General features: G+C 49.9%; 2 protein-coding genes across 16 annotated transcripts in view; one reads left to right on the forward strand and one right to left on the reverse strand.

Annotated features, from left to right (window-relative positions):
• The window catches only part of OTOF (otoferlin), a 204,435-nt gene extending 194,665 nt beyond the window's left edge, over positions 1–9,770 (forward strand). For 10 of the 15 annotated variants that reach the window (XM_081903593.1, XM_081903601.1, XM_081903607.1 and 7 more), the window contains 4 exons: positions 1,361–1,602; positions 3,534–3,712; positions 5,959–6,059; positions 8,194–9,770. In XM_081903593.1, coding sequence (XP_081759719.1) covers positions 1,361–1,602; positions 3,534–3,712; positions 5,959–6,059; positions 8,194–8,374 — 703 coding nt within the window. In that variant the 3' untranslated portion in view covers positions 8,375–9,770. Of the gene's footprint in view, positions 1–1,360; positions 1,603–3,533; positions 3,713–5,958; positions 6,060–6,339; positions 6,546–8,193 lie in introns of all 15 variants that reach the window. The other 5 variants (XM_081903604.1, XM_081903600.1, XM_081903598.1 and 2 more) reach the window with 2 other exon arrangements.
• Positions 9,771–12,504: 2,734 nt separating this feature from the next.
• Positions 12,505–27,215, reverse strand: part of DRC1 (dynein regulatory complex subunit 1) — a 32,466-nt gene continuing 17,755 nt past the window's right edge. Inside the window, exons 8-17 of the mRNA XM_081903953.1 lie at positions 25,331–25,470; positions 24,075–24,209; positions 23,161–23,396; positions 19,671–19,834; positions 18,670–18,759; positions 17,287–17,373; positions 15,694–15,914; positions 13,803–13,946; positions 13,437–13,539; positions 12,505–12,998 (exon numbers count right to left, since the gene is read on the reverse strand). Of these exons, the coding sequence (XP_081760079.1) occupies positions 12,939–12,998; positions 13,437–13,539; positions 13,803–13,946; positions 15,694–15,914; positions 17,287–17,373; positions 18,670–18,759; positions 19,671–19,834; positions 23,161–23,396; positions 24,075–24,209; positions 25,331–25,470 (1,380 nt within the window). The 3' untranslated portion in view covers positions 12,505–12,938. The remainder of the gene's footprint in view (positions 12,999–13,436; positions 13,540–13,802; positions 13,947–15,693; positions 15,915–17,286; positions 17,374–18,669; positions 18,760–19,670; positions 19,835–23,160; positions 23,397–24,074; positions 24,210–25,330; positions 25,471–27,215) is intronic.

Consider the following 27,215-nt stretch of genomic DNA (forward strand, 5'->3'; position numbering starts at 1 on the left):
AGACTGTCCTGTGAGAGCACCCCAGAGCATAATAAGAAAGGCAGAGAAATTAAAAGCCCTCTGCCTTGTTCAGAAGATGGGATACCTGTGCAGGGGCAGACTCAAGGGGGTGACTTGGGTATACACAGTGGCGTAGCGTGGGTTGTCAGCACCCGGGACAAGGCAAGTAATTCGCGCCCCCTAACCTGTGGATTTGCGCCCCCTAACCCCCAGATGTTGCGCCTGGTGCGGCCGCCCCCCCCCGCACTCCTCACGCTACGCCACTGGGTATGCACATTTTTGTGTATATGCACCATCCCCAGAGCATACCCCCCTGCACAAGGCGTGATCCTACTGTACTTAAAACAGCATCTCCTCCATGTAGGGGTCCCAGGCAGGGATAATAATCTTATTTATATGGCGCCCATTTGGCTGGGTTTCCTCAGCCACTCTGGGCGGCTTCCAACAAAAGATGAAAAACACATTAAAACATCAGTCATTAAAAACTTCCCTAAACAGGGCTGCCTTCAGATGTCTTCTAAAAGTCAGATAGTTGTTTATTTCCTTGACATCTGAAGGGAGGGCATTCCACAGGGCAGGCTCTACCACCAGGAAGGCCCTTTGCCTGGTTCCCTGTAGCCCAGCAGTTCTCAACCTGTGGGTCCCCAGATGTTGTTGGACTACAACTCCCATCATCCCTGACCACTGGTCATGCTGGCTAGGAATGATGGGAGTTGTAGTCCAACAACATCTGGGGACCCACAGGTTTAGAAACACTGCTGTAGCCTCACTTCTTGCAGGGAGGGAACCACCGGAAGGCCCTCGGCGCTGGACCTTAGTGTCCGAGCTGAAGGACTACAACTCCCATCATCCCTGACCACAGGTCCTGCTAGCTAGGGATCTGGTGGCAGGGCATTCCACAGGGCAGGCGCTACCACCAAGAAGGCCCTCTGCCTGGTTCCCTGTACCCCAGCGGTTCTCAACCTGTGGGTCCCCAGATGTTGTTGGACTATAACTCCCATCATCCCTGACCACAGGTCATGCTGGCTAGGGATGATGGGAGATGTAGTCCAACAACGCCTGGGGACCTAAGATGGAAGGCTAACCTAAGGTCTGCAATGCCCCAGCCCAACAGAATATCCAAAACACAGGAAGGCATCAAACGGACCATGGGGGTACCGGCACAGTCTCTCCAATGTAGCAACACTCTGCACCCCCTTATGACGCCCCTTTGCTAGCAAGCCCCCCTCCAGTCTGCCGCCGCCCCTCCAGCACCGACTTTTCCTGGTCCCGCATGAGCACAACTGTTGTTTGAAATCCCCGTCCTTCGAAATCCCCTCCCGGCTGACCGCCACCCGTCCCCTCTCTTTCCCCCGTGCAGGTGGCTGAAGGGTCAGCAAGAAGACAAGCAAGACACGGACGTCCACTACCACTCGCTGACTGGCGAGGGGAACTTCAACTGGCGCTACATCTTTCCTTTCGACTACCTTGCAGCTGAGGAGAAGATTGTTATCTCGAAGAAAGAGTCCATGTTCTCCTGGGACGAGACCGAGTACAAGATTCCGGCCCGACTCACGCTACAAGTGTGGGATGCCGACCACTTTTCCGCCGATGACTTCCTCGGTCAGTGACGGAGGCCGGGAGGGTATTTGCCCCAGGGTCAGCATGGGGGATAGGGATGCGGGTGGCGCTGTGGGTTAAACCACAGAGCCTAGGACTTGCTGATCAGAAGGTCGGCGGTTCGAATCCCCACGACAGGGTGAGCTCCCGTCGCTCGGTCCCTGCTCCTGCCAACCTAGCAGTTCAAAAACACATCAAAGTGCAAGTAGATAAAAAGGTACCTGTCAGGGAACTGCCATCGCAAGTAGCGGAGGAGGCGAGGCGCCACAGCGATGCTGGAGAGAGGCCAAGTAGGGAGAGAGGCAGGTCTCCGGCTGGGGAAGAAAATCAGCGCTACACCAGGGATAAAGGGGGGCCGATGGGGGAAGCAGAGAGGAGGCTCCAGGACTCTTCGCAGGAAACCAGCGAGGAGAGCATAGGTCCTCCGCTGCCCACACCACCCTGCGCAGAAGACTTCTGCGCAGGGAAAGTAGGCGTAGACTTGGCGTCAAAGAGCTTCTTTGCTGGAAGAGGTTCAAGAAACGCCCACTGACGGATTCTGCCAGCGACTGAACAGCCACGGAGTGGATGGCTGTCCAGCGAGAAATGGTTTAACCAGGCAACCTAGCCCAGAGAGGCGGTAACTTACGCACAAGCAACCCCTAAAGCCATTACAGCACCACTCCGGTGGGAAGGTAAATGGCATTTCTGTGCGCTGCTCTGGTTCACCAGAAGCGGCTTAGTCCTGCTGGCCACATGACCTGGAAGCTGTACGCCGGCTCCCTCGGCCAGTAAAGCGAGATGAGCGCCGCAACCCCAGAGTCGGCCACGACTGGACCTAATGGTCAGGGGTCCCTTTACCTTTTACCTTTACAGCATGGGGGATAGGGAGCAATTTTCTTAAATTTTATCTGCATTGCTTTATTTATTTATCTTAATAGCTTTTTATTGGGTTTTATCAACGCTGATCATGGGAACAATAAATGGTACACACACAAAATAGACCTTGCCTTTAATCACTACATTTGTGCACAAGAATATAGCTCAACGAGTATAATAGGTAAAGAAATACCACAAGATAGGAAAATATTATTCTTATACGCGACAGTCGCAGAGAGGCTACTCCTTGCTCAGAACTGGAAAAGGAAACATATACCCACAAAGGATGACCGGATAAATAAACTAATTGAGTTTATAGAATTGGCAATATTAACTGCAGGAATAAGGTACCAATCAAACCAGAAAATAAAAATAAAGTGGAAATGGTTTGAAGATGATATGTCCAAGTCCAACTGCTCAAAAACTAACATGTTGAGATGTTTGGATTAATGTTTGCAAAACTGGTTAAAAAATAAACAAATAAAAAATAGTAGGTTAAAAGAGTGAAGAAATATAAATTTAGATTAAAATTGCAATGTGAAATATTATATTATAATATATAGGAGGGTGAGGGACGGTGGAGAGAAATCATAAGGGTGTTTTAATGTCTAATGTGGTAGGGTAATATGAATTTTGTTTTGTGTATATGTGTTTGTTTGTAAATAAAATTTTCTAATAAGAAAAAGACAAAGAAAAGAAAATAGCATAATAAATTTGCAGTGATATCTACAAAATATGGTTCATTATTAGTGGTCAATGTAAAAGTTCTTGGCTTGTGAACTGGTTTAAACCTAAACAAAAACAAGGGGGAAACGGGATAGAATAATTAACCGGTAGCCCTTGTGTTTCTGCTTAGCCTGAGTATGAATTTCCCTTTTATGTTACTGATGAACCAATATAAAGTGTTGATTTATAGATGAATGGGGAACGGGTTCAAAGTGAAGATAACAGTTAATGTTTAAATTTCAATTTAGATCAAGTCCTGATGGTATAAAATAATAATAATAATAATAATAATAATAATAATAATAATAATAATAATAATAATAATAATAATAATATTCTTCCTTTCCCAGGAGGCATTGAGCTTGACCTGAACCGCTTCCCACGTGGCGCTAAGACCGCCAAGCAGTGCAGCATGGAGCTGGGGACGGGGGAGATTGAGGTGCCCATGGTCTCTATCTTCAAACAGAAGAGGGTGAAGGGCTGGTGGCCCTTCTTGGCACGAGACGAGAACGACGAAATGGAGATGACGGTAATGGGGCTGCGGGGAGAGGGCTGCCATCTTGGCTTAGAGGGGAGGCCGGGTCGGGTCGGGTGGGAAAGGCACCCCCCCCCAGACCTGAAGGAGCCCAAGAAAAGGGGGTGGAGCAGCAGGTCAAGAGTCAGCGAGAAACCCGGATATGGGGTGGACAGAGGAGATGGATGGCTTAGAATCATAGTATTGTAGTTCGAAGGGGACCTCAAGGGTCCTCTCGTCCAACCCAACCCAACCAACGTTGCTAAGTTATCGCTAGCATGGCCATCCAACCACTGTTTTAAAATCTCCAGTGATGGAGAGGGCTTCATCAGACATGGGTTGGTGGTCTATGGTTCTGCACTGACCATTGGTTTCTTCTGACTCTGGGTGTGATGTGCAGAGGTGGAGCGAGGGCTGCCAGGACTTTCCCCAACATCATGCCATCCTCTTTGGTTCCTGTACATATAATACTAATAATAATTTATACCCCGCCCGTCTGGCTGGGTTTCCCCAGCCACTCTGGGCGGCTTCCAACACAGTATTAAAATACAGTAGTCTATTAAACATTAAAAGCTTCCCTGAACAGGGCTGCCTTCAGATGTCTTCTAAATGTCTGGTAGTTGTTCTCTTTGACATCTGATGGGAGGGCGTTCCACAGGGCGGGTGCCACCACCGAGAAGGCCCTCTGCCTGGTTCCCTGTAACTTGGCTTCTCACAGTGAGGGAACCACCAGAAGGCCCTTGGCGTTGGACCTCAGTGTCCGGGCTGAACAATGGGGGTACAGACACTCCTTCAAGTATACTGGACCGAGGCCGTTTAGGGCTTTAAAGGTCAGCACCAACACTTTGAATTGTGCTCGGAAACATACTGGGAGCCAATGCAGATCTCTCAGGACCGGTGTTATATGGTCTTGGTGGCCGCTCCCAGTCACCAGTCTAGCTGCCACATTCTGGATTAGTTGTAGTTTCCGGGTCACCTTCAAAGGTAGCCCCCTGTAGAGCGCATGGCAGTTGTCTAAGAGGGAGATAACCAGAGCATGCACTACTCTGGTGAGACAGTCTGTGGGCAGGTAGGGTCTCAGCCTGCGTACCAGATGGAGCTGGGAGACAGCTGCCCTGGACACAGAATTGACCTCCATGGACAGCTGTGAGTCCAAAATGACTCCCAGGCTGCGCAGCTGGTCCTTCAGGGTCATAGTTACCCCATTCAGGATCAGGGAGTCCCCCACACCTGCCAACCTCCTGTGCCCCCAAAACAGTACTCCTGTCTTGTCAGGATTCAACCTCAATCTGTTAGCCACCATCCTCCAACTGCCTCCAGGCACTCACACAGGACCTTCATGAGCTGAAGCACCTTGTTCACATCTGCCTGCCTGCCTTGATTGATGCCCATTAAAAGCACAGGCTTCCATGGCACCTTCTGCCTCTATGGCAAATCCTGCAGTGATCAGAACGTAAGAAGAGGCTGTAAGATCAGGCCAATGGCTCACATAGTCTAGCTTCCTCTTCTCACAGTGGCCAACTAGATGCCCCCCCAAGGGAAATCCACAAGGACCCCTGTCACAAGAGCAACTCTCCCCTCCTGCAGTTTCCAGCAGCTGGGATTCAGAAACACTGATACTTCCAACTATGGAGGCAGATGATGATGATGATGGCGATAATAATAATTTATACCCCGCCCATCTGGCTGAATTTCCCCAGCCGCTCTGGGCGGCTCCCAATCAAGTGTTAAAAACAATAGAGCATTAAATATTAAAAACTTCCCTAAACAGGGCTGCCTTCAGATGTCTTTTAAAGATAAGATAGCTGCTTATTTCCTTGACATCTGATCGGAGGGTGTACCACAAGGCAGGTGCCACCACCAAGAAGGCCCTCTGCCTGGTTCCCTGTAACCTCACTTCTCACAATGAGGGAACCGCCAGAAGGCCCACGGCGCTGGACCTCAGTGTCTGGGCAGAACGATGGGGGTGGAGACGCTCCTTCAGGTATACAGGACCGAGGCTGTTTTGGACTTTAATCATAGATCATAGTCATCCTGGCTATTAGCCATTGATAGCCCTCTCCTCTATGAATCTGTCTAATCTTCTAAAGCCATCCAAGATGGTGGCCATCACTGCCTCCTGCAGGAAGGAGTTCCATGGTTCAGCTATTGTGTTATGTGATGAAGTCCTTTCTTTTATCCGTCCTGAGTCTTCCAGCATTCAGCTTCACTGGATGTCCGTGGGTTCGAAACTCACCTCTAACCTCCTTCCCCCCCAACAGGGAAAAGTGGAGGCCGAGCTTCACCTTCTGACGGCCGAGGAAGCCGAGAAAAGTCCGGCCGGGCTGGCTCGTAACGAGCCCGACCCATTGGAGAAACCCAAGTGAGTGGCGAGAGGGGAGGAAGAGGGGTGGTGGGAGCGGAGGTCCCCAAGCAGACACCCACATGGATGGAGGCATAACAGGGGAGGTCCGAGGGCTGCACAGCCGCCCAGGGAACAGCAGTGGCCGCCGGCCGTCTTGGGTGGGACACACTACCCCGTTGATGTGCCTTTCCTGTTCTTTCCCTCCTTCATTGACTCCGTTCATCTCTCCCTGTCTCTCTCTCCCCTGTGTCCTCGGTCTCTCTCCTCCTCCTCGCCCCACCTCGCCCTCCTGCCCCAGCCGCCCAGATACCAGCTTTATTTGGTTCCTGAACCCTCTCAAGTCCATCCGCTACTTTATCTGGCACACGTACCGCTGGCTTCTGCTGAAAATCCTCCTCCTCGTTCTCTTGCTCCTTATGGTCGGACTCTTCTTGTACTCCATGCCCGGCTACATGGTCAAGAAGCTGCTCGGGGCCTGAAAGGGTCTGCCCCTCTTTCCTCAGGGTACCTTCCTTTTTTCCACCCAACGCCCACCCCGGGGGCCGCTTCGGGAAACATGGGCAGGGTGGGGAGGGACGGATAAGAGACGCAGGAGGTAAAGGTAAAGGGACCCCTGACCATTAGGTCCAGTCGTAGCCGACTCTGGGGTTGTGGCGCTCATCTCGCTTTACTGGCCGAGGGAGCCGGCGTACAGCTTCCGGGTCATGTGGCCAGCATGACTAAGCCGCTTCTGGCGAACCAGAGGAGCGCACGGAAACACTGTTCACCTTCCTGCTGGAGTGGTACCTATTTATCTACTTGCACGTTGACGTGCTTTCGAACTGCTAGGTTGGCAGGAGCTGGGACTGAGCAACGGGAGCTCACCCTGTTGTGGGGATTTGAACCACCGACCTTCTGATCGGGAAAGTCCTAGTCTCTGTGGTTTAACCCACAGCACCACGCGTGTCCCAGAAGTAAGAGAGTCCCCCTCAAAAAACCTTTAGAAGGTGGGAGAGGAGGAGGGACAGGAGAGAAGACACCTGGTTTCCCAGGTTAGACTCCTTGCTCCTTAACCCCAGGTGTCTGAGGGGCTGATGTACTCGGAGACGCCCTACCTTGTCCAACATGACTGTGCTTGAACGTTGGCCCTGTGGCTGAGCTGCGGTTTCAGCAAAGTATCCTAGGAAATAATGAGCAGGGATGATCAGCCAGAGAGCAGCTGGTGTGCCAGAGGGCAGCCATCTCTGCCCACCCAAACCACTTGACCCGCACGCTCCTTCCCAAGAACTGCATCCCAGAATCCCTGACGACCTCGCCTGGGTTGCCAGGCCTTGCAAGGGAGGGAGGGTTTGCTGGTGTTCCCGAGGCAGATGCAAACAGCTGGGGCCCCAATTGTTGACAGCTGTGTATGGTGACCCACCAGTGAGATGAGAGTTGTCAAGGGCCTGGCGGGTCCTTGCATTTGCTTCCTGAAATGTTGCTGCCGTCCAGCCCCTGCTTAAGTTGCTGGTGTCATCGGGCCAGCAATGCAAGTAGGAAGGTGGCCAAGTCTTGTGCGGTGGCAGGGTCTGAGGTTTGACCTGAGGAAGCCATCTCCCCACTGCCCCGAGGAAACTGTCGCCCTTGCTAAGCGTGTGTCAGGGACTGGCTGGGCAGAGGAGCGGTGGGAGGTGCCAGCTGGGAAATCCCCAAAGGGAATCCCCAGAGGAAGGCTCAGAGCCAGCTCAGAGGGGGGAGATTGGGAGGAGGGACTGGATGCTGATGTGGCAACAGGGTTTAGTGAGCAGGGAGAGTCAGCGACAGGAGCAGTTCAGACTCTGAGGCTGAAGCAGAGGAGGGGGTGGGGCCCAAGAGACTGCTGGAGAATCTAGGGAGTCTCTCTCTCTCTGGCTGCGACAAACTCCCCTCCTCCCTGAATGAGCAGAATAATGAGGCCAGAGGTGCGCAGATGCAGTTTGGGAACATCTGGCAGAGGTGGAGACTTAGAGAGGGTGGAAGGCAAGGACCTTCAGTCCTGGAAGCTGCTCCTTAGGGGAGCGTTGCTGAGTTGCCTGCCGTTTCCTTGAACAAAGAATGAGCTTCACTGTCAATGAAGCCCTGCGTGTTTTGTGCTGACGTGCGTCTGACTCCAGCCCTGGACATTTTCTGCCCCCCACCCTCTCTCTCCTCACAGTCGTCCGGATACATCCTTCATCTGGTTCCTGAACCCGCTCAAGTCCATACGGTATCTCATCTGCACCCGCTACAAGTGGCTCATCATCAAGATCGTCTTGGCCCTGCTGCTGATCATCATGGTGGCCCTTTTCCTCTACTCCATGCCCGGCTACATGGTCAAAAAGCTCCTCGGAGCATGAGGAGGAAGCCGCCTACACCCTGGGCCCCCCACTTTCTGAGCCTGCCGTTCTTGGTCATCGCCGGCTCTTGTTTGTGTTTCTTTTTTGTGACTTCCTTGTGTTTCCTCTTGGGAAATATGTGGGTGGGATGGGGGCAGCAGGAGCTCGGAATTTGCTCCGCGGTGTTGGGGAAGGGGGAGAAAGGAGTCTTCTTTAAAACCCCCAGACATGAGCGCTATATCCTCAGCAATTCTTCTCGGCCTCTCCAGCCTAAGGCTTTGGAGGTGGAGAGCCTCGCAGTCTAAGGATTCCTCTCTCGCACCCGTCTTGCCTCAAATGGAGCATCCTCCACAAATGAACCCATGAGGTGGTGGAACTACCCAGTCTCTGCTCTGTGTGGATTTGACATGTTCGCCTGTCTCTCCCTCCTTTTCTGTTGTTTTTACCTCTGCAGCAAAACTCCGCACGAGGCTCTGGGAATGCCAGAGCCTTCTCCTTGCGCTAGGTGTGACGTGATCCACTGAGATTTTGGCGCCCCTGGTTGGCGCCCGATGCTGTCCTTTTCTTTATTGAGGCTAACCCCTGGCCCACAACAGATGGGCACAGCTTCCTGCTGGTTCCCAGCCCGGTAGGGAGCATTAAGGCATTCGCTGTGCTGGAGCAATGCCTACCCACATTTTCCGAGGGTGAGCACAAATCAGGAGATTAGTCCATCAGCTGCAGGTGCTGAGAGAATATGGGGGTATCTCCCCCAGGTGGGAGCAAGTGTAGCAGCCGACAGTGCAATGGTACATGTGTATCTGCTCAGAAGCAAGTTCCACTGAGCTCTCTGGGGTTTGCTCGCCGATCAGTGGGCTGAGGATTGCAACATATAAAAGACTGCGCTGCAAATCCACCAATCCCCAAGCTGTGAGTTCCCAATTTAGGCAGTCCGCTTTGCCGGCCCCCTCTGCAGTTTGAGGATGACAATACTGACCCCTCGTACTGGGCTCTCATGCAGATTTCACCAAGATAAGCTCGAAAAATACTAGATAAATATGACCATTATTCATTGGATGATAAGCGCAGACAGCTCTCGCTCGGTCCTGGGCTCTTCAAGAATATCCCGTAAGCTTGACAGGGATGGTGCTTGGACACACACAGACACGTGTGTGAGCACAGAGCAATAACATGTGGAGATGGGAGAGAGACTCCAGTCTCCAGATTTTCTAGTCCCTCAGCCCTTTGATGGGCTGGCTATGATCTTCAGCCAAGATCCCTAGCCACTTGAACCCTGGTTGGGGCAGGGAGAAGGAAACAGGCTCGACAAACGTTTCTGATGACCGAGTCCAAAGCAGCCTTTCGTGGCTGGTGACTCAACGGGAAGGTAAGGGACAACCTCTTCCCAGATCAAGACACCCCAATCCCTAGTAACTGAAATATTGGTCGGTGGAGGGTTCCAGTAAGCAGTTTTTATTCTGACATAAGGGATATGCAGCACATTCTTCAGGGTTGAGATGGTATACGGAGAAGGCACGTCCCTTTGAAACAAGGGATTGTTGTTGAAACCCTTCAAGTAGGGCGATGAGGTTTAAGGATGCAGCTTGCTTCTTAAAGCAAATCCACTGATTGAGACAGGCAAAGCTAGAAAGACCAAAGGGGTGGGTGGACCGGGTGACACGTGGCCAGTACAGCATCACTGTCGCCCAGCATGTTTGGGCACCTCCATGAGACCCATAGGTTTTTGAAGGGCTTACCAGACACCTATCCTGGCCCGGTCTCTAATCCATCTTCTTCAAAGTCTGCAGGGAGCGCAGACTTAAAAAGCACAGCAGTCACGCAAAGTGTTGGGCCCACCGGCTTGACGCAACACTCCGCTATATTGAGGCATCGCCTCTCTTGCAGGATCCTATCGGTCCCTCTTCCACGTGACTCTTAGGCTGCCCTTCCTGCTCCTCTCTCTCTCCACACTCGAGAGGCAAGCTGGGAGGGTGGTCTGAAGATCCTCAAAGCACATCACTGACTCCAAATCCCGCATCACCAAAAAGCAGCCGCCGGGCAGCCGTGGGCAATTTTTGGGCGAGCCATCAACCCTTAGCACCCACTAGGTACAGATAACGGCTAACGTGTGGGCAAGGCTAGCGCACCAGGCTGTCACAAGGGAACCGTAGCAGCCATGGGGCTCGTGCAGTGGCGTGGAGTGAGAGGGAGAGACACAAGGGACCCCAATGTGTTGGGAAGGGGGTCAGATGGAGGTGGCAGGTGGGCCAGCTCTAGCACAACTTGTCTCTAGAGTGGCCTTTGCCAGCCTAGTGCTGAGCAGGGCTGATGGGAGTTGTAGTTCAGAGCATCCGGAGGGCGTTGGGTCAGCGAAGGCAGCCCTAGAGAAACCAGCACAGGGAAATGCTGCCCTTCTGCCCCTCTCTCCCTCCTGCAGCTCTGGCACACCTGGTGGCTTGTGTGTTTCACACTGTCTTTCTCGTCCTGATTTCCTGAGGTGTGTGTAAAGGATTGATTCTGTTTCTCTACTGTTGCGGGGAGGGTTCTTTTGCGGGTGGGTGTTCTCTGTGCACTGTTAATACGGGGTCTTTGGGATTTGCTGTACGGATCAGGAGATAAATCTGTAAGTTCTTTAATAAAAACAGATCACCAGAAAGGAACAGAGTCTGGATTGCTTTTTGTGGAGTGACGAAGGAAGGAAGGAAAATGTTGGGTTTCTGTTATGCCACTGTGCAGTTTTTGGAATCACAAGACTCTGTTTACATTCCAGACTGTTGGAATTCTCATGCGAGACAGATGTTGATGTTACTGGTTTCCTGTTTCTTTGTCCAGTTGTTCACTGACTCTCACAGAGAGCAGATGCATATTCTTTTCTGTCCTGGGTAGTTAGAAATAAACGTAGCGATGTAGCACATATTTTTCTCTCCTTTTGCTGCTTGGATACTCTGCGTAATGGGGGAACGAGCCTGAAGCCTCATCAAAGGCTTAGGTCCTTAATCACCATCGGAGGAGGGGAGCCTGATGGATTCCGAAGAACGCAGAGGAGGAGAGCTATTTCAGCTCGGTCAAACGGAACCTCCCACATTTTTGGTTATGGGCGCCAGACCGGAATGCAGCTTATCTTCTGTGCGTGTCAAGAAGATTGATGAGAGCTGCTGGTAAACAGCCTCAGTCTGCATTAAAGACAGCTCAGTCGAACGGAGCCTCCGACAGAAAATACCTACAAACTAGTGGCTTATATAAACCTAGCCAGTGAGTGCCTGGTGTTTCAGAGAACCCCAAAAGTACTATGGAATGGAGCTACAGGAGAAACAGGAGGTCTAGATCAGGGTTCCCCTTTCCCTTCATGATGCCTAGTTCCCTGGGTCCTGAGACCTCAGCCTACCCGCTAACCACCTGGCAGCAGCTGGTGATTTCACCACACTGAGCATCCTAGGAACAGGGAACCTTTAAGAGAATTGTCAGGTTAAGACTCTTGAAGATCTGCTCATGCATCCAGGATTTTTAGTGCCTCAACGTTCGCCTACCACTTGGCCTCTGTGCACCCACATCTGTCCTGCCCACACCCCCCTGTCTTCATTGCTGGGCCTCTCTTGCAGTTTGCCACCATCTCCATAATCTGGTCCCATTTATACCCTCGAGGGCACCTGGTTTGGGTGGCACTTGCCACAAGTAACCCTCCGGGCAAAACAAGGAACCTCCAATTACAGTGGTACCACGGGTTAATAACTTAATTCATTCCGCAGGTCCATTCTTAACCTGAAACTGTTCTTAACCTGAAGCACCACTTTAACTAATGGGGCCTCCCACTGCTGCCACACCGCCGGAGCATGATTTCTGTTCTCATCCTGAAGCAAAGTTCCTAACCCGAGGTACTATTTCTGGGTTAGCGGAGTCTGTAACCTGAAGCGTCTGTAACCCAAGGTACCACTGTACTTGGCCTCACAGGTGCCCTCTCTGACCTCTGACCCCGCTTATTTTGTCTGTGATCTCCCAGGGTCCTACAGGCCCCATTCATCAAATTATTTTGGCTCTTGGTTCCAACCTCCTCTTGTCTCAAGAGGAACTGGAGGTCCACCTTTAAGCACACTGAACAGTTTAAAAACAGAAACGGATCCCACCCCGCTCTCCTCAAGCAACAGCAGCAAATATAAGACGAGAGAAACAGAACAGCCACAACAATTAACCATTTATTTGCCTCCTCTCCCTAATAACACTTAGAAACCTCTGCGTTCTGAGTAACATCTTCTCCCAAGGGGTAACAAACCCAAGAATTAACTTTTTGGGAGGAACAGTGGTGAGTTTTGCTGGTTCTGAAACACATCAGGTGGGGATTTTTCAGGACACTCAAAGGTCCTGATCCCAACACATGTCAAAAGTGTTTGCAAGCCTTCTCAGGGATGCCCCAGTTGCTGGGGAACAGCCGGGTGGCTTGTACTTCGCCAGGGACTACTCACCAAGGTGTAACCCAAACCAGAGCTCAAGGGCAGCTGAGGGAACAACAGGCCAAGCCTGCTTTCCCCAGCTGACACTCTTTTGAGGAGTTAAGCAAGGCTTGCTGGGATGCCTCTGAAGAAGATGCTGGGGCAGCAAAAGCGCCAGGACGTCAGGTGTTCATCTGCAGGTGCAGCAAGTGGGTCGGAGGGATCAGCAGCTCGGCATTCACCTGCGGAAAGGGAAGCGAAGACCATCCATAGCACCCACTCCTGCCCAGCTCAACCCTTCTCAGAGTGGGTGATGCTTAAAAGTTAAAATTCCTGCATTGCAGGGTGATGGAATAGATGACCCTTGGGGTCCTTTCCATCTCAACAATTCTATGATTCTCTCTTTTTTATTCGATTTACAGGTAGGTAGCCGTGTTGGTCTGCCGTAGTCAAAATAAAATAAAAAAATTTATTCCAGTAGCACCTTAGAGACCAACTAAGTTTGTTCTTGGTATGAGCTTTCGTGTGCATGCACACATCTTCAGACACACACCCCAGGTGGAGAAGGAACCTTGTGGAACTGAGTTCCACCCACAGCAGCAGCAGCGCCTCTCCTGCCAGAGCAGACCCTTCGCCCCCAAAATGCCCTCCTCCCCTCGGTCCCGCAGCCCGTTGCTCACCGGGGACTGGAGATACTGCCGTAGCAGCATCCTGAGCTCTGCGTTCTGCTGGCGCAACCCGTCCGTCTCAGAGATCAGCTTTGCCCTCTGGTCCAGGATATGGCTGCGCAGGTGGGGGAGGGAGAGGGGAAACTGTTACCACGAAATCCAGGCAAGGAAGAGGCCCGTTCTCACCACCAGGGGTCACCCGAGGCGAGGAGCACTCCTGGCAGCAGGGAAAGGACCTCCACAGGGCAGGGCAGGGCACCTCGCTCAAATGTGCTCCACCTTCTCCTTCTCTCCAATGGCCCCCACCTCAACGACCCCCTTCCCTGGGGAGACGTGCAGGGACTTAATAGGACCTACCCACCCCCAGCCCTGCCTTACTGGTATTTGTGCAAGCCAGAGACCAGGGCATCCCACAGCTTCAGATTCCCGTCTGGGATGGCGTGGGCCAGAGCGTCCCAATACTCCGAGTCCTTAGAGTCGTCCCGTTCTTCGCGCGCTTTCTTCACCAGGGGGTATTTCTCCCTGGAGGTGGGAAGGAGAGAGAGTCAATGGCCGGGAAGCGGGAGCCGGAACCAGACATGCTCCTTCCAACCACCCACAACACTTGCGGCCCACTCAAATACCACGCCTACTTTTAAAATGTGGATTTGGGGGTGTGAGTTACTGGGCTGTTATTTTTATTATATATTTTGTGGTTACATATTTTCATTCTGTTGTGTGAGCCAGGCGGTATATAAATTCTAATTCTAATAATAATAATAATTTGTGCCACCCCCTCCATCTAAAGCAACCACCCACAGGAGGAAAAAGGCTGAGCCCCATGAACAGGCTATTGGTGTTTCGTAACTTTGACCTGTTGCAGGACGTTAGCCAGACCTTAGCAGAGCATACACAGAGCTCCAGAAAGCAATCAGTTTCAGTCAGGATGGACAAAGCAGGAACAAGATGCTGCTACTAGTAACTTGGTTACTTAGAGGTGTTTATTATTTACGGCAGACTCTACAAGTTACTAGGGACGTGGGTGGCGCTGTGGGTTAAACCACAGAGCCTAGGACTTGCCGATCAGAAGGTCGGCGGTTCGAATCCCCGCAATGGGGTGAGTCCCCTGAAGGAGCAGCTGCGCAGCCAGGGAGTCATTCTGGACTCACAGCTGTCCATGGAGGCACAGGTCAATTCTGTGTCCAGGGCAGCTGTCTCCCAGCTCCATCTGGTAGGCAGGATGAGACCATACCTGGCCGCAGACTGTCTTGCCATAGTGGTGCATGTTCTAGTTATCTCCCGCTTGGACTACTGCAATGCACTCTATGTGGGGCTACCTTTGAAGGTGACCCGGAAACTACAACTAATCCAGAATGTGGCAGCTAGACTGGGGACTGGGAGCAGCCGCCGAAACCACATAACACCAGTCAGAAAGACCTTCATTGGCTCCCAGTATGTTTCCGAGCACAATTCAAAGTGTTGGTGCTGACCTTCAAAGCCCTAAATGGCCTCAGTCCAGTATACCTGAAGGAGCGTCTCCACCTTCATCATTCTGCCCAGACCCTGAGGTCCAGTGCCAAGGGCCTTCTGGCGGTTGCCTCGCTGCGAGAAACCAAGTTACAGGGAACCAGGCAGAGGGCCTTCTCGGTAGTGGCACCCGCCCTGTGGAACACCCTCCCACCAGATGTCAAAGAGAAAAATAACTACCAGACTTTTAGAAGACATCTGAAGGCAGCCCTGCTTAGGGAAGCTTTTAATGTTTAATAGATTATTGGATTTTAATATTCTGTTGGAAGCCGCCCAACAGAGTGGCTGGGGAAACCCAGCCAGATGGGCGGGGTATAAATAAATTATTATTACAGATAGGTAGCCGTGTTGGTCTGCCATAGTCAAAACAAAAAAAATTCCTTCCAGTAGCACCTTAAAGACCAACTAAGTTAGTTCTTGGTATGAGCTTTCGTGTGCATGCACACTTCTTCAGATACACTGAAACAGAAGTTACCAGACCCTTCTATATAGTGAGAAGGTGGGGAGGGGTATTACTCAGAAGGGTGGTGGGAATGGGTGATGGGCAGATAGCTGTGATGAGCTATTGGCAGATAGCTGTGGCAGATAGCTGTGATAATAGCTATTGGCAGATAGCTGTGATAATAATAAATTATTATTATTATTATTATTATTATTATTATTATTATTATTATTATTTCTTAGAGCAGCCCCACATATCCTTCCTCCCCACAGCATCCCAAACCAGCCCTCTTCCTCTTCCTCCTCTTCCGCACAGACCCACCTTGGCTCCTGGAATTCCTGCACGAAAGCCTTAAGGGCTTTAAGGATGTCGTTGGGGTGCATGTACAAAGCAGAGAGAATCGAGGACGTGCTTGGGGGGGCTTTGTCCTCGTCTGGCGGGGCCAAGGAGCCCTCCCTCTCCCTCTCGCCCTCTTCCTCCGCAGCCTCGACCTCTGAAGGTTCTTCTTTGGGGTCTAGCTCCGCGAGGAACTCTTCCAACTCCTACGAGGCAAGGAGACACAGAAGGAGGCGGTTTATCCAGGTCCCCCCGGGAGTCTGACGCAGCCCAGTGGAGCTGAGACTTATGGGGGGAAAGCAGCGCAAAATGCCACTTAGTGAAGAAGTGGAAGAGAGAAATTTAAGAGAGGTATTCTTGTATGCAACTGCAGCGGCTCAAATACTTGTGGCCAAGGGATGGAAAGATCAGGAGGCTCCAAAAATAACAGACTGGCAAATCAAATTACAGGAATTGGTGGAGATGGCTCAATTGACTAGCAAACTCTTTTTTTTTTTTTTAATAATCGTTATTAAAGTTTCAAAAAATTACAAAAATGAGAAAGAAAAAATGAGAAGAAAAAAGAAAAGAGAAAAAAAAACAAAGGATACAAAATACAGAAAAATAAAGGCAATTAAAAACATTTCCCTCTTTCCATGTCTTATCTTTCATTAACTTATTTCCCTGACCTCCTCACACCTCCCTTTTTTGTATTCTAGTTCAATTAAATATTCCAGAAAATCCTTTCCAACTTGGTTTTTATCCTAATAATTTATCCTAATATAGTATAATTTTACATTCTGGTCTTTCAACAGTTAAAAAAATCAATTTTTACCTAATCTTTTGTATCATTTCTGCTAATACCACATTACTTCATTCCAACATCCTTCTAACATTCCTGAATTTTACAATGTTTCTGTAGATAAACTTTAAATTTTCTCCAATCTTCTTCCACCAACTCTTCACCTTGGTCTCGGATTCTGCCAGTCATCTCCGCCAGTTCCATGTAGTCCAAACTCAGAGGTAAAGGTAAAGGTACCCCTGCCCATACGGGCCAGTCGTGACCGACTCTAGGGTTGTGCGCCCATTTCACTTAAGAGGCCGGGGGCCAGCGCTGTCTGGAGACACTTCCAGGTCACGTGGCCAGCGTGACGAAGCTGCTCTGGCGAGCCGGCACCAGCACAGCACAACGGAAACACCATTTACCTTCCCGCTAGAAAGCGGTACCTATTTATCTACTTGCACTTAAGGGTGCTTTCGAACTGCTAGGTGGGCAGGAGCTGGGACCGAAAGACGGGAGCTCACCCTGCCGCGGGGATTCGAACCGCCAACCATGCTATCAGCAAGTCCTGGGCACTGAGGTTTTACCCACAGTGCCACCCGCGGCCCTAAACTCAGAGGTAACTCAAAGCAAAAATTTGCGGGGAAATGGGATGGTTATAGAAGTTATGTCCCAAAATACAATAATAATTTTGACTCTGTGCTAGCATTCGAGTGACAAAGGAAGTAAAAGGAGGTGGATAACAATTAAGGATTTATTATGTTTCATTATGTCTGAGCTAGACCCATCGCCACGTTCCAGCCCCACCCCGGCCTTACCGGATTAGCAGCCACCTGCTGAGCCTTGAAGCCCCTGAAGAACTGCACCAGGTGATACACGTCGTCTTCGCTGACGATGGACAGAGCCTGCGGAGAGGAAGGGAAAGCTCAGCAGGAGCCCGGTTAGCTACCAATGCCAGTATTGTTGGGATACTGCCAGGGAGACATCGACCGTCACTGCCTCCAGCCGGACTCCGGACATCCATCGATCCCCCGTAGACGTGCAGTATCAGCCATTAGCGACACGAAGCCTCAGAAACGGATTGCCACATTCTTGGGCTGGTGCACACTCTGTCAGCAGAATTCACACAGCAAAAGTTGCACAGCAGGAGAGCATATTTAGAAGTTTTATTCGACGTTGGACAGAACAAAGAAAAGCATGACCGCCTGCTAGCGTGTTCAGGCACAGAGAGAGAAAACGAAAGCAATAGCAAACATAAACATCCTGTGAACAGGAAATACGCAGACTCTGTGACTCACAAGCCTGCTCCCTTTTAAGGTGGAACGGAAATATCCCAACAAGTATTAGCGCGTGATGCTCCTCCCAGGTGAGCTTGTAGAAGAGCTCAGGCAGGCCCTTCCACCGTGGGAAAAGTGGCTGCCTGTGTTTATTTCAACTTTTGGAAAAATCTCATTGTTTTTTAATTATTATTTTTTCCAAAAAGAGAAATGCAAAGATTGTTATCATATATTTTTTATTTATCCAAGCTAAAATGTCAATCTAGGCCAGCCTTTCTCAACCTGTGGGTCCCCAGATGTTGTTGGACTACAACTCCCATCATCCCTGAGCTCTGGCCTTGCTAGCTAGGGGTGATGGGAGTTGTAGTCCAACAACATCTGGGGACCCACAGGTTGATCTAGACCATGGGTAGGCAAACTAAGGTCCGGGGGCCGGATCCGGCCCAGTTGGCTTCTGGATCAGGCCTGCTGGCGGTCCGGGAATCGCCGACTGGATCGGCGTGGATCTGGTCGTTCGGGCTGCACCAGCAGGCGCGTTCAGCGGCGCCTCCTCCCTCCCTGCTTCTCCCCGTTCTTCCCATTGCTAATTTTATTGTTTTATCTTTTTTGTAAACAGCTTTTGCAGTTAGACGGTATGAAGAGGTTGTGAAACAAATAAATCAGGCATAGGCCCTCGGCCCTCCAGATGTTTCGGGACTACAACTCCCATGATCCCTAGCTAGCAGGACCAGTGGTCAGGGATGATGGGAGTTGTAGTCCCAAAACATCTGGAGGGCTGAGTTTGCCTATGCCTGAAATAAACAAACTTCCACAGAGGATTCCCCCCCCCAAAATAAATTAATAAATGTGTGAAAATGTGGAACTTCAGATTGCAAAAGAGAGAGAGAAGGAACCCAAAATGGGCAGATGGGCCCATAACCTTACCGTGAAGATGGAGTCCAGCCTCATGAGGGTCCGGTCGTGCTTTTCCAAGGGCTGGAGGAGACCTCGCAGTTTGCTCTCGATCAGGAAGCCCTGGCAAAAGAGAGGGGGGCAAAGGATTCCTCACGGCTCAGAGGCGAAGGTCAGCATATTCACAATCGCAGGGGATGCACTGGGGCAAACGCAAAGGCGCAAAGGTGGTGGTGGGCGGATTCCCTGGGGCCATGGCTGGCAGCGCCAGAGAAAAGCTTCCCGGCATCCGGAGGGGGACCTGCGATCGGCTCCACAGAGGATCGCGGAACGGGCACCGGGTGGGTGGAGGCAACCACGGCTCCAGCAGCCAGCGCGCCGCAAACGTGATGGCGGACCACGTTTTTCATGCTGCTAAAAGTTGGCGAGTTTTTGTTTGAAATCTCATTTGCCAAAAATTTAAACCACACATACCTTAAAGTGTGCTGGCTTTCTTATCGCTATTTTTTTTTTAAAAAAAAGGATGAAAAATTGATGAAGATGTGGCCATTTGTTTAAAACTTGGTTGACTAGGCCAGGAATATTACTTACACCCGAGGAGTACATATATATAGCTCAATGAGGATAAAATTGGGTGGAAACCATGTTTTTTAAAGAAATATTGGCTTATGAGCAATAGTGGCTTTCTCACAAGCATACGACTTTTTTAAGAGTAGAATAAGAAGACGGAGAAATTTTAATTATAATTATAATTAAATAGATTTCTAAATACATTATTGAACTATTAAAAATTGTAGAATACATTTTAAAATGAACAATGTATTTATTGTAAAATGTATTTAAAATTATAATACATTATAAAAAAAATATGTTATATACTTATTTATAAGACTTCAGGGTAAAAAAAAGCGGGGGCCACATTATCTACCTGGCCCAGGCCTCTGTCTGGCTCTGCAAGGCCCTGCTGGCAGGGCAGGGCAAGTCCAGCCACCATGGCACCCCGCTTGCCTGCCCCCCACCCCGCTTCAGCTCACCGACTCATCGCACAGGAGCTCCAGGATGTGCTTGACCGTCTTGGTGGAGATGGACCAAAGCGCCTTGACCTCTGGCTCTGTGCCTTCAGGCCCCTGGCGGTCCTCGTCTGGGGTGCTTTCCTTCTCATCTCGGAAGCCGCCCTCCAACGTGAGAGACTTGCTGGCTGAAGGGAAGAGTGATGCCCGGAAGCGGGGATAAAGAGAGGCGCAAACCGAACGGCGAGCCAAGTTGATGGACTGTGCCAAAATGGCAAAACTAACTGGGAAGCTCAGAAATCAAGAAGACAAGGACTTTAGCAAGGAATGGGGGAAATTTATAATTTACTCACGAGACCACTGTAAGCAGGTTAAAACATTAGTAGGATTTTAACCACACTTGTAAAATAATGGAAAGTATGGACAGTTTAGAAGGATTAAAAAATTGGATACGTATTGATATGCAGTTGTAAATAATATCATTAGGACCTATGGAAGGGATGGCGGGAAGTCAGGAGATTCAGAGTGATCTCGATATTTCGATTCGAATTTTTTTGTTGTTGTATATTTATACTTTCTAAAATCAAATAATAAAAAATAAAGAGAGGCACAAACCCAGCCACCCAGGAGAATTGCTGATTCCCCTCCGCACGCTGATTTCAGCAACAAAGAGGTGCGTTCCTTAATGATTTAAGCAACAAAGAGGTACAGCTAAGCCCCACAGCAAGCTGTCTGGAAAGAGCTGAGGCACTATCTCAGCCTTAATTACTTTACCCTAATTATTATATTTTCTTAACTGCTTTACTGTAATTACTGTAGCCATGGAACGGTTTACCCTGGGAGGTTGTGGACTCTCCTTCCTTGGAGGTTTTGAAGCAGACATTGGATGGTGAACTGTAATTGATCATAGAATCATAGAATCATAGAGTTGGAAGAGACCACAAGGGCCATCGAGTCCAACCCCCTGCCAAGCAGGAAACACCATCAGAGCACTCCTGACATATGGTTGTCAAGCCTCTGCTTCAAGACCTTCAAAGAAGGAGACTCCACCACACTCCTTGGCAGCAAATTCCACTGTCAAACAGCTCTTACTGTCAGGAAGCTCTTCCTAATGTTTAGGTGGAATCTTCTTTCTTGTAGTTTGGATCCATTGCTCTGTGTCCGCTTCTCTGGAGCAGCAGAAAACAACCTTTCTCCCTCCTCTATGTGACATCCTTTTATATATTTGAACATGGCTATCATATCACCCCTTAACCTCCTCTTCTCCAGGCTAAACATGCCCAGCTCCCTTAGCCGTTCCTCATAAGGCATCGTTTCCAGGCCTTTGACCATTTTGGTTGCCCTCCTCTGGACATGTTCCAGCTTGTCAGTGTCCTTCTTGAACTGTGGTGCCCAGAACTGGACACAGTACTCCAGGTGAGGTCTGACCAGAGCAGAATACAGTGGCACTATTACTTCCCTTGATCTAGATGCTATACTCCTATTGATGCAGCCCAGAATTGCATTGGCTTTTTTAGCTGCCGCGTCACACTGTTGGCTCATGTCAAGTTTGTGGTCAACCAAGACTCCTAGATCCTTTTCACATGTACTGCTCTCAAGCCAGGTGTCACCCATCTTGTATTTGTGCCTCTCATTTTTTTTGCCCAATCTTGTATTTGTGCCTCTCATTTTTTTGCCCAATCTTGTATTTGTGCCTCTCATTTTTTTTAGTTGAAATTCCTGCATTGCAGGGGGTTGGACTAGATGACCTTTGGGGGTACCCTTCTATGTTTCTACAATTCTGCTTTATGAAGACATATGGGTAGCACCTGACAAACTCAAGGCAGGAAACAGGGATTAGCAGAGGATGGTTTCTAGTGATGGCTTGATCACATGGAGGGACTTAAGCACTCTTACAGAACTCCATGCCCCTCCCACTGCTTAGCAGTAAAATGAACGGCGCAAAACCGGGCACATCTATAGATTCTGGCACCATTTTCATAACCTGCGTATCAATTAATTTGGTTTTCCACAGGGCAAATTTGGGATTAACTGGATGGGAAAATCACTGAAGAACATCTAACAAAAGAAACTTAATGATTTTTGCATGTGTGTGTGTGTTCTTTGTTTTTCTGTTTCATTTTTAGAAAGTGTGTGTTCTTGTCATTATTTTAGTGGTCTTTTTCCTTTCCTGTTTCCTTTTTCCTTTTCTTGAATATATGTAGAGATGTAAGGTTTTTGTTCACTGAGTTTGATATTATTTGATTTGGTCATTATTATTTGATTCATATAGAAGTTATCAATGTATGTATTGGTTATCTATGCATTATTTGTATATTTTGAAATAAAATAAACAAATAACATGATGGGAAAATCCAGCTTTCCCAAAATCCCAGGTCCTGCTTTGGTTTTTGAAAAAAAGCAACTTTCTATCCCTTATTTCCAGGAAAAAATAATCACCATGGAATGGCCTCCCATCCTGCCCGTTCGTTCCTTGCCGAAGGAATCCTAATATTTGTTGAAAACTTGTACTGATGGAAGAAGAACAGTACAGTGGTACCTCAGGTTAAGTACTTAATTCGTTCCAGAGGTCCGTTCTTAACCTGAAGCTGTTCTTAACCTGAAGCACCACTTTAGCTAATGGGGCCTCCTGCTGCGGCCGTGCCACCGGAGCACAATTTCTGTTCTCATCCTGAAGCAAAGTTCTTAACCTGAAGCATTATTTCTGGGTTAGCAGAGTCTGTAACCTAAAGTGTATGTAACCTGAAGCGTATGTAACCCGAGGTACCACTGTATGTGCAAAAGCACCTTGATGCCAATGGCTTCAAACTGCACAACTTGCCCCTATTGGAGGACTCGGGGATTCCCTCGCTGTAGGCTTGGCCACAAGGGCTCTGGAGTAGAATACAGACCTACATGGAAAAAGAGGGAAGGGGTCTTGCCCTAGGGCAGAGCCTCAGCCTTCAAGTCAAAAGGACCCTGATTCCATCCTCCAGATCCCCGGGGGGCTGGGAGAGCATCCCTGCTTGAAACTGGACAGCTGCTGACACTCAGTGTGGACAACACTGAACCAGGTGGGCTGACGGTCTGATTAAGGCACCTTCCTGTGCCTATGTTAAGGGACGCGGGTGGCGCTGTGGGTTAAACCACAGAGCCTAGTGCTTGCCGATCAGAAGGTCAGCGGTTCGAATCCCTGCGATGGAGTGAGCTCCTGTTGCTCTGTCCCTGCTTCTGCCAACCTAGCAGTTCAAAAGCACGTCAGAGTGCAAGTAGATAAATAGGTACCGCTCCGGCGGGAAGCTAAACGGCGTTTCCGTGCGCTGCTCTGGTTCGCCAGAAGTGGCTTAGTCATGCTGGCCACATGACCCAGAAGCTGTACGCCGGTTCCCTTGGCCAGTAAAGCGAGATGAGTGCTGCAACCCCAGAGTCGGCCACGACTGAACCTAACAGTCAGGGGTCCCTTTACCTTTATGCCTATGTTCCCAAGCAGCAGAGGGGTGGGGGTGGGGTGGGGTTGAGAGACAGCCTTGCTTACTTTCTGGCGCAATCACCTCCCTGGCCAATTCGCTGGCTGACTTCATCTTCTTGTTGTGCACGATGGGACCCACATTGTGCAGGAACCAGCTGTCTGGCTCGATCCACTGTAACCCCAGTTGTTGGGCGTGGATGACGCGGTCGGCGCTGAAGACCTTGCGGATCAGGCCCTTGGCCTCCTCCTCGTTCATCAGCCACACGTCCAGGAAGTGCTCAGCATCCACAATGGCAAAGTGCCTGCGTTGAAGGTGAAAGGTGGAGCATGAGGCAATAATAATAATAATAATAATAATTATTATTATTATTATTATTTTATTTATACCCCGCCCTCCCCAGCCAAGAGTGGGCTCAGGGCGGCTAACACCAGATATAAAACAAGTTGATTGAAATACAACTCAAAAACAGGGTTATTGAATCATAGAATCATAGAGTTGGAAGAGACCCCAAGGGCCATCGAGTCCAACCCCCTGCCAAGCAGGAAACACCATCAGAGCACTCCTGACCTATGGTTGTCAAGCCTCTGCTTAAAGAACTCCAAAGAAGGAGACTCCACCACACTCCTTGGCAGCAAATTCCACTGTCGAACAGCTCTTAATGTCAGGAAGTTCTTCCTAATGTTTAGGTGGAATCTTCTTTCTTGTGGTTTGGATCCATTGCTCCGTGTCCGCTTCTCTGGAGCAGCAGAAAACAACCTTTCTCCCTCCTCTATGTGACATCCTTTTATATATTTGAACATGGCTATCATATCACCCCTTAACCTCTTCTTCTCCAGGCTAAACATGCCCAAGCTGCTTTGAGCCTCGGCCCTTCTTCTGACTCGCGAACGGTCCCGCTGAAGCCTGGTTCGGACTGTTGCAGCTAAGGGGCAACAGTCTTTGCCTGCACACGAGCTCTGCTGCCCCAGTGCAGGCCTACCTCATGGTCCTCTGCAGGTCCTTGAACTGCTGCACAATCCGTTTGTAGTCAGCCGTCAGAGCCATGTTCTCCTCGCGGTACTGCTTGATCTGCCTGGCAAACTTGAGGCGCAGGTTGTTCAGGATATCGTGCAACCTGAAGGCAGAGAGAAGAGGGGTAGCTCAGCTTACGAAAAGGAAGAGCAGACCCAGCAACCCACCGAGACCTGAGGGTGGTAAGGGCCACAGCAGAAGAGAAGGTGTATACCGTATTTTTCGCTCCGTAAGAGACACTTTTTTCTTCCTAAAAAGTAAGGGGAAATGTCTATGCACCTTATGGAGCGAATGCGTGGTCCCTGGAGCCGAATTGCCCAGGGGCAAAAAGCAGATCATGCTTTTTTTGTGTGTGAAAGAGGGAAGTGGGTATTGAAACAAAGCCGCTGATCGTTTGCCCATCAGGGAGAGAGATATGGGACTCAAGAGATAAAGGAGGCTGCCTGGGAGGGGGCAGGTAAAGACAGCAAACTTGCAAAGGGGGGAAACAGGAAGGCTAAAGCAATAAGGAGAGAAATTAGAAGAAAAGGAGGAGCAAAAAACTGCTCCAGCTAAGGAAAAGACACTAAGGCAAACAAGCGGGAAGGGAGTGTTGAAAGGAAGCAGCTGATTGGTGGGATCAGAAGAGAGATAAGGGACGCTAGTGGAGGCTGCCTGGGAGGGGAGAGGTAAAAGCCCATGGATCCTCAGGATTTTTGCATTGGGTCACCCCAAATTACCATCAGATCACATAGCATGTCCATGGCTATAGCCTGCACCAAAAAAATCATGCATCCATGGTTTCCCGGGGCCGCAATGTCACAAAAACGTGGTTACAAAGCATGGATCCACATGGATCCTCAGGATTTTTGCATTGGGTCACCCCAAATTCACCATCAGATCACATGTCTGTGGCCACAGCATGAAGCACAAAAATCATACATCCACCGTTTCGTTCAGAATATTTTTTTCTTGTTTTCCTCCTCTAAAAACTAGGTGCGTCTTATGGTCAGGTGCGTCTTATGGAGCGAAAAATGTTTTATGCACACACACACACATATTTCATGGTGTTGACTCTTGCTTCAGAGGCACGTCGCACATCCTGCATCGACTGCCCAGAAATTTCTCTGAGGACAAGGGGCAGGATAGCATCCATACTAAGGCCACGATCCAGCAGAGATTTTGGTGTGCTTAAATCCCAGGCTGCGGGAAGGGAAGAAGGGGAAGGTGGCCCGGCTCCTTTACCGATTCAGCTTCCGCTTCTGTTGGGATTTGATGATGGTGTTCTCCTCGTCCCGTTTCTTCAGCACCTGGAAGTTGTACTCCAGCTTCTCCTGGTTCAGCTGGTAGATGGCTTTCATTTGCTGGAGTTGCTGCTCCAGGATCTGGCACCCAAAGAGGGGAGGAAATGAAGGAATTTGCAGCAGAGGTCATGCTGCAAATCCCCCTCGTGGACTTGCTCCAGAGGAGACTGGCTTTGCGGCTTGACATGACCCACGGAACTGGTGCCTGTCTTGTCTTTGGGTCGCTTGTGACTACAGTCACGGCAAATCAAGATGGCACCCCCTAACACACACACCCATCCCCAAAGCAAACAGACACAGCCATTGATGTCCCTTATCAGAAACCAAGAGACTAGGCGGGGGATCTGAGTGTCAGGGGACTGCCATCGGAACAGGGACAGGAGGCAGAGGGGCAGTTGGGATACAGGGAACCTCTAAAAATCTTGAGAAGCAGTTCCTATTTCTGCAGTGGGGAAAGCCACACCTCCAGTGGGGAAGAGGGGAAGGGACCAGAGGATGCTGCTGGGAGCCCCAGCGCCGCACCTTGTCAGTCTGAGGGTGGGGAAAGCAACACCTCCCGGGTAAAGGAGGGGAAAGGGTTAGAGGATGCTGCTGGGAGCCTCAGCACCGCTCCTTGCCAAGCCGGTCAGGAGGGAAGCACACCTCATAACTTGCCCACCTTGCACAGAGGTGTAAAACACAAAGAAGGAAGGAAAAGGCTGGGGGTGACTAAGCTCTTATGTTGGGGGAGGACCTGGAAACAACCACTCCCGGATTCTGCTAGCGATTGAGACAGACATGAACTGATGGTTCTGCACTGTAAATAGTTTTGCACCAAAATAAAACCTGTTACAGACAGGTCAGAGTCCTGCCTGGTTACTCATGAGCAACCACAACTGACACTGAGCAAGGGGTAAAAAGCCAAGAATGGGGAGAGGGGAAATTATGTGCAGAGGATCAGAGGAAGTCGTTCAGGTTGCGATTGAAACAAGGATCTTAGTCGTCCCCAGAATGGTCCTTGCATTAAAAGGAACAATTGGGGCGTCACAGACCTCGTCCTGGTCTGGGAAGCTAAGAAGGGACCCCGAAATTGTATGCCCCCAGGTGATTTTTGTCTCCCAGCCTTCTTTGCAATCACATTAGCATTCCCTGGACTACTGCAATGGGCTCTATGTGGGGCTACCTTTGAAGGTGACCCGGAAACTGCAATTAATCCAGAATGCGGCAGCTAGACTGGGGACTGGGAGCGGTCGCCTAGACCATATAACGCTGGTCCTGAGAGATCTGCATTTGCTCCCAGTATGTTTCCGAGCACAATTCAAAGTGCTGGTGCTGACCTTCAAAGCCCTAAACAGCCTCGGTCCAGTATACCTGAAGGAGCGTCTCCACCCCCATCATTCAGCCCAGACACTGAGATCCAGCGCCAAGGGCCTTCTGGCGGTTCCCTCACTGAGAGATGTGAGGTTACAGGGAACCAGGGAGAGGGCCTTCTCGGTAGTGGCACCCACCCTGCGGAACACCGTTCCATCAGATGTCAAGGAAATAAGCAGCTATCCTATGTTTAAAAGACATCTGAAGGCAGCCCTGTTCAGGGAAGTTTTTAATATTTAATGCTGTATTGTTTTTAACACTTGATTGTGAGCCGCCCAGAGTGGCTGGGGAAACTCAGCCAGATGGGCAGGATATAAATAATAAATTATTATTATCATTATCCCTGAAATCTGCCATTTAAGCTTCCTGCAGATGCCCCAAATGAAATGAGGAGAATCCATGAGGGAATCGCTGCAGAAGTGACATCGCTGCCTTCCCACTGTGCCTCAGAGCATGGGTTCGCAGGATCCCCATGA

The sequence above is a fragment of the Podarcis melisellensis genome, assembly GCF_964234715.1.
Source record: "Podarcis melisellensis genome assembly, chromosome: 3".
NCBI lineage: Eukaryota > Metazoa > Chordata > Lepidosauria > Squamata > Lacertidae > Podarcis > Podarcis melisellensis.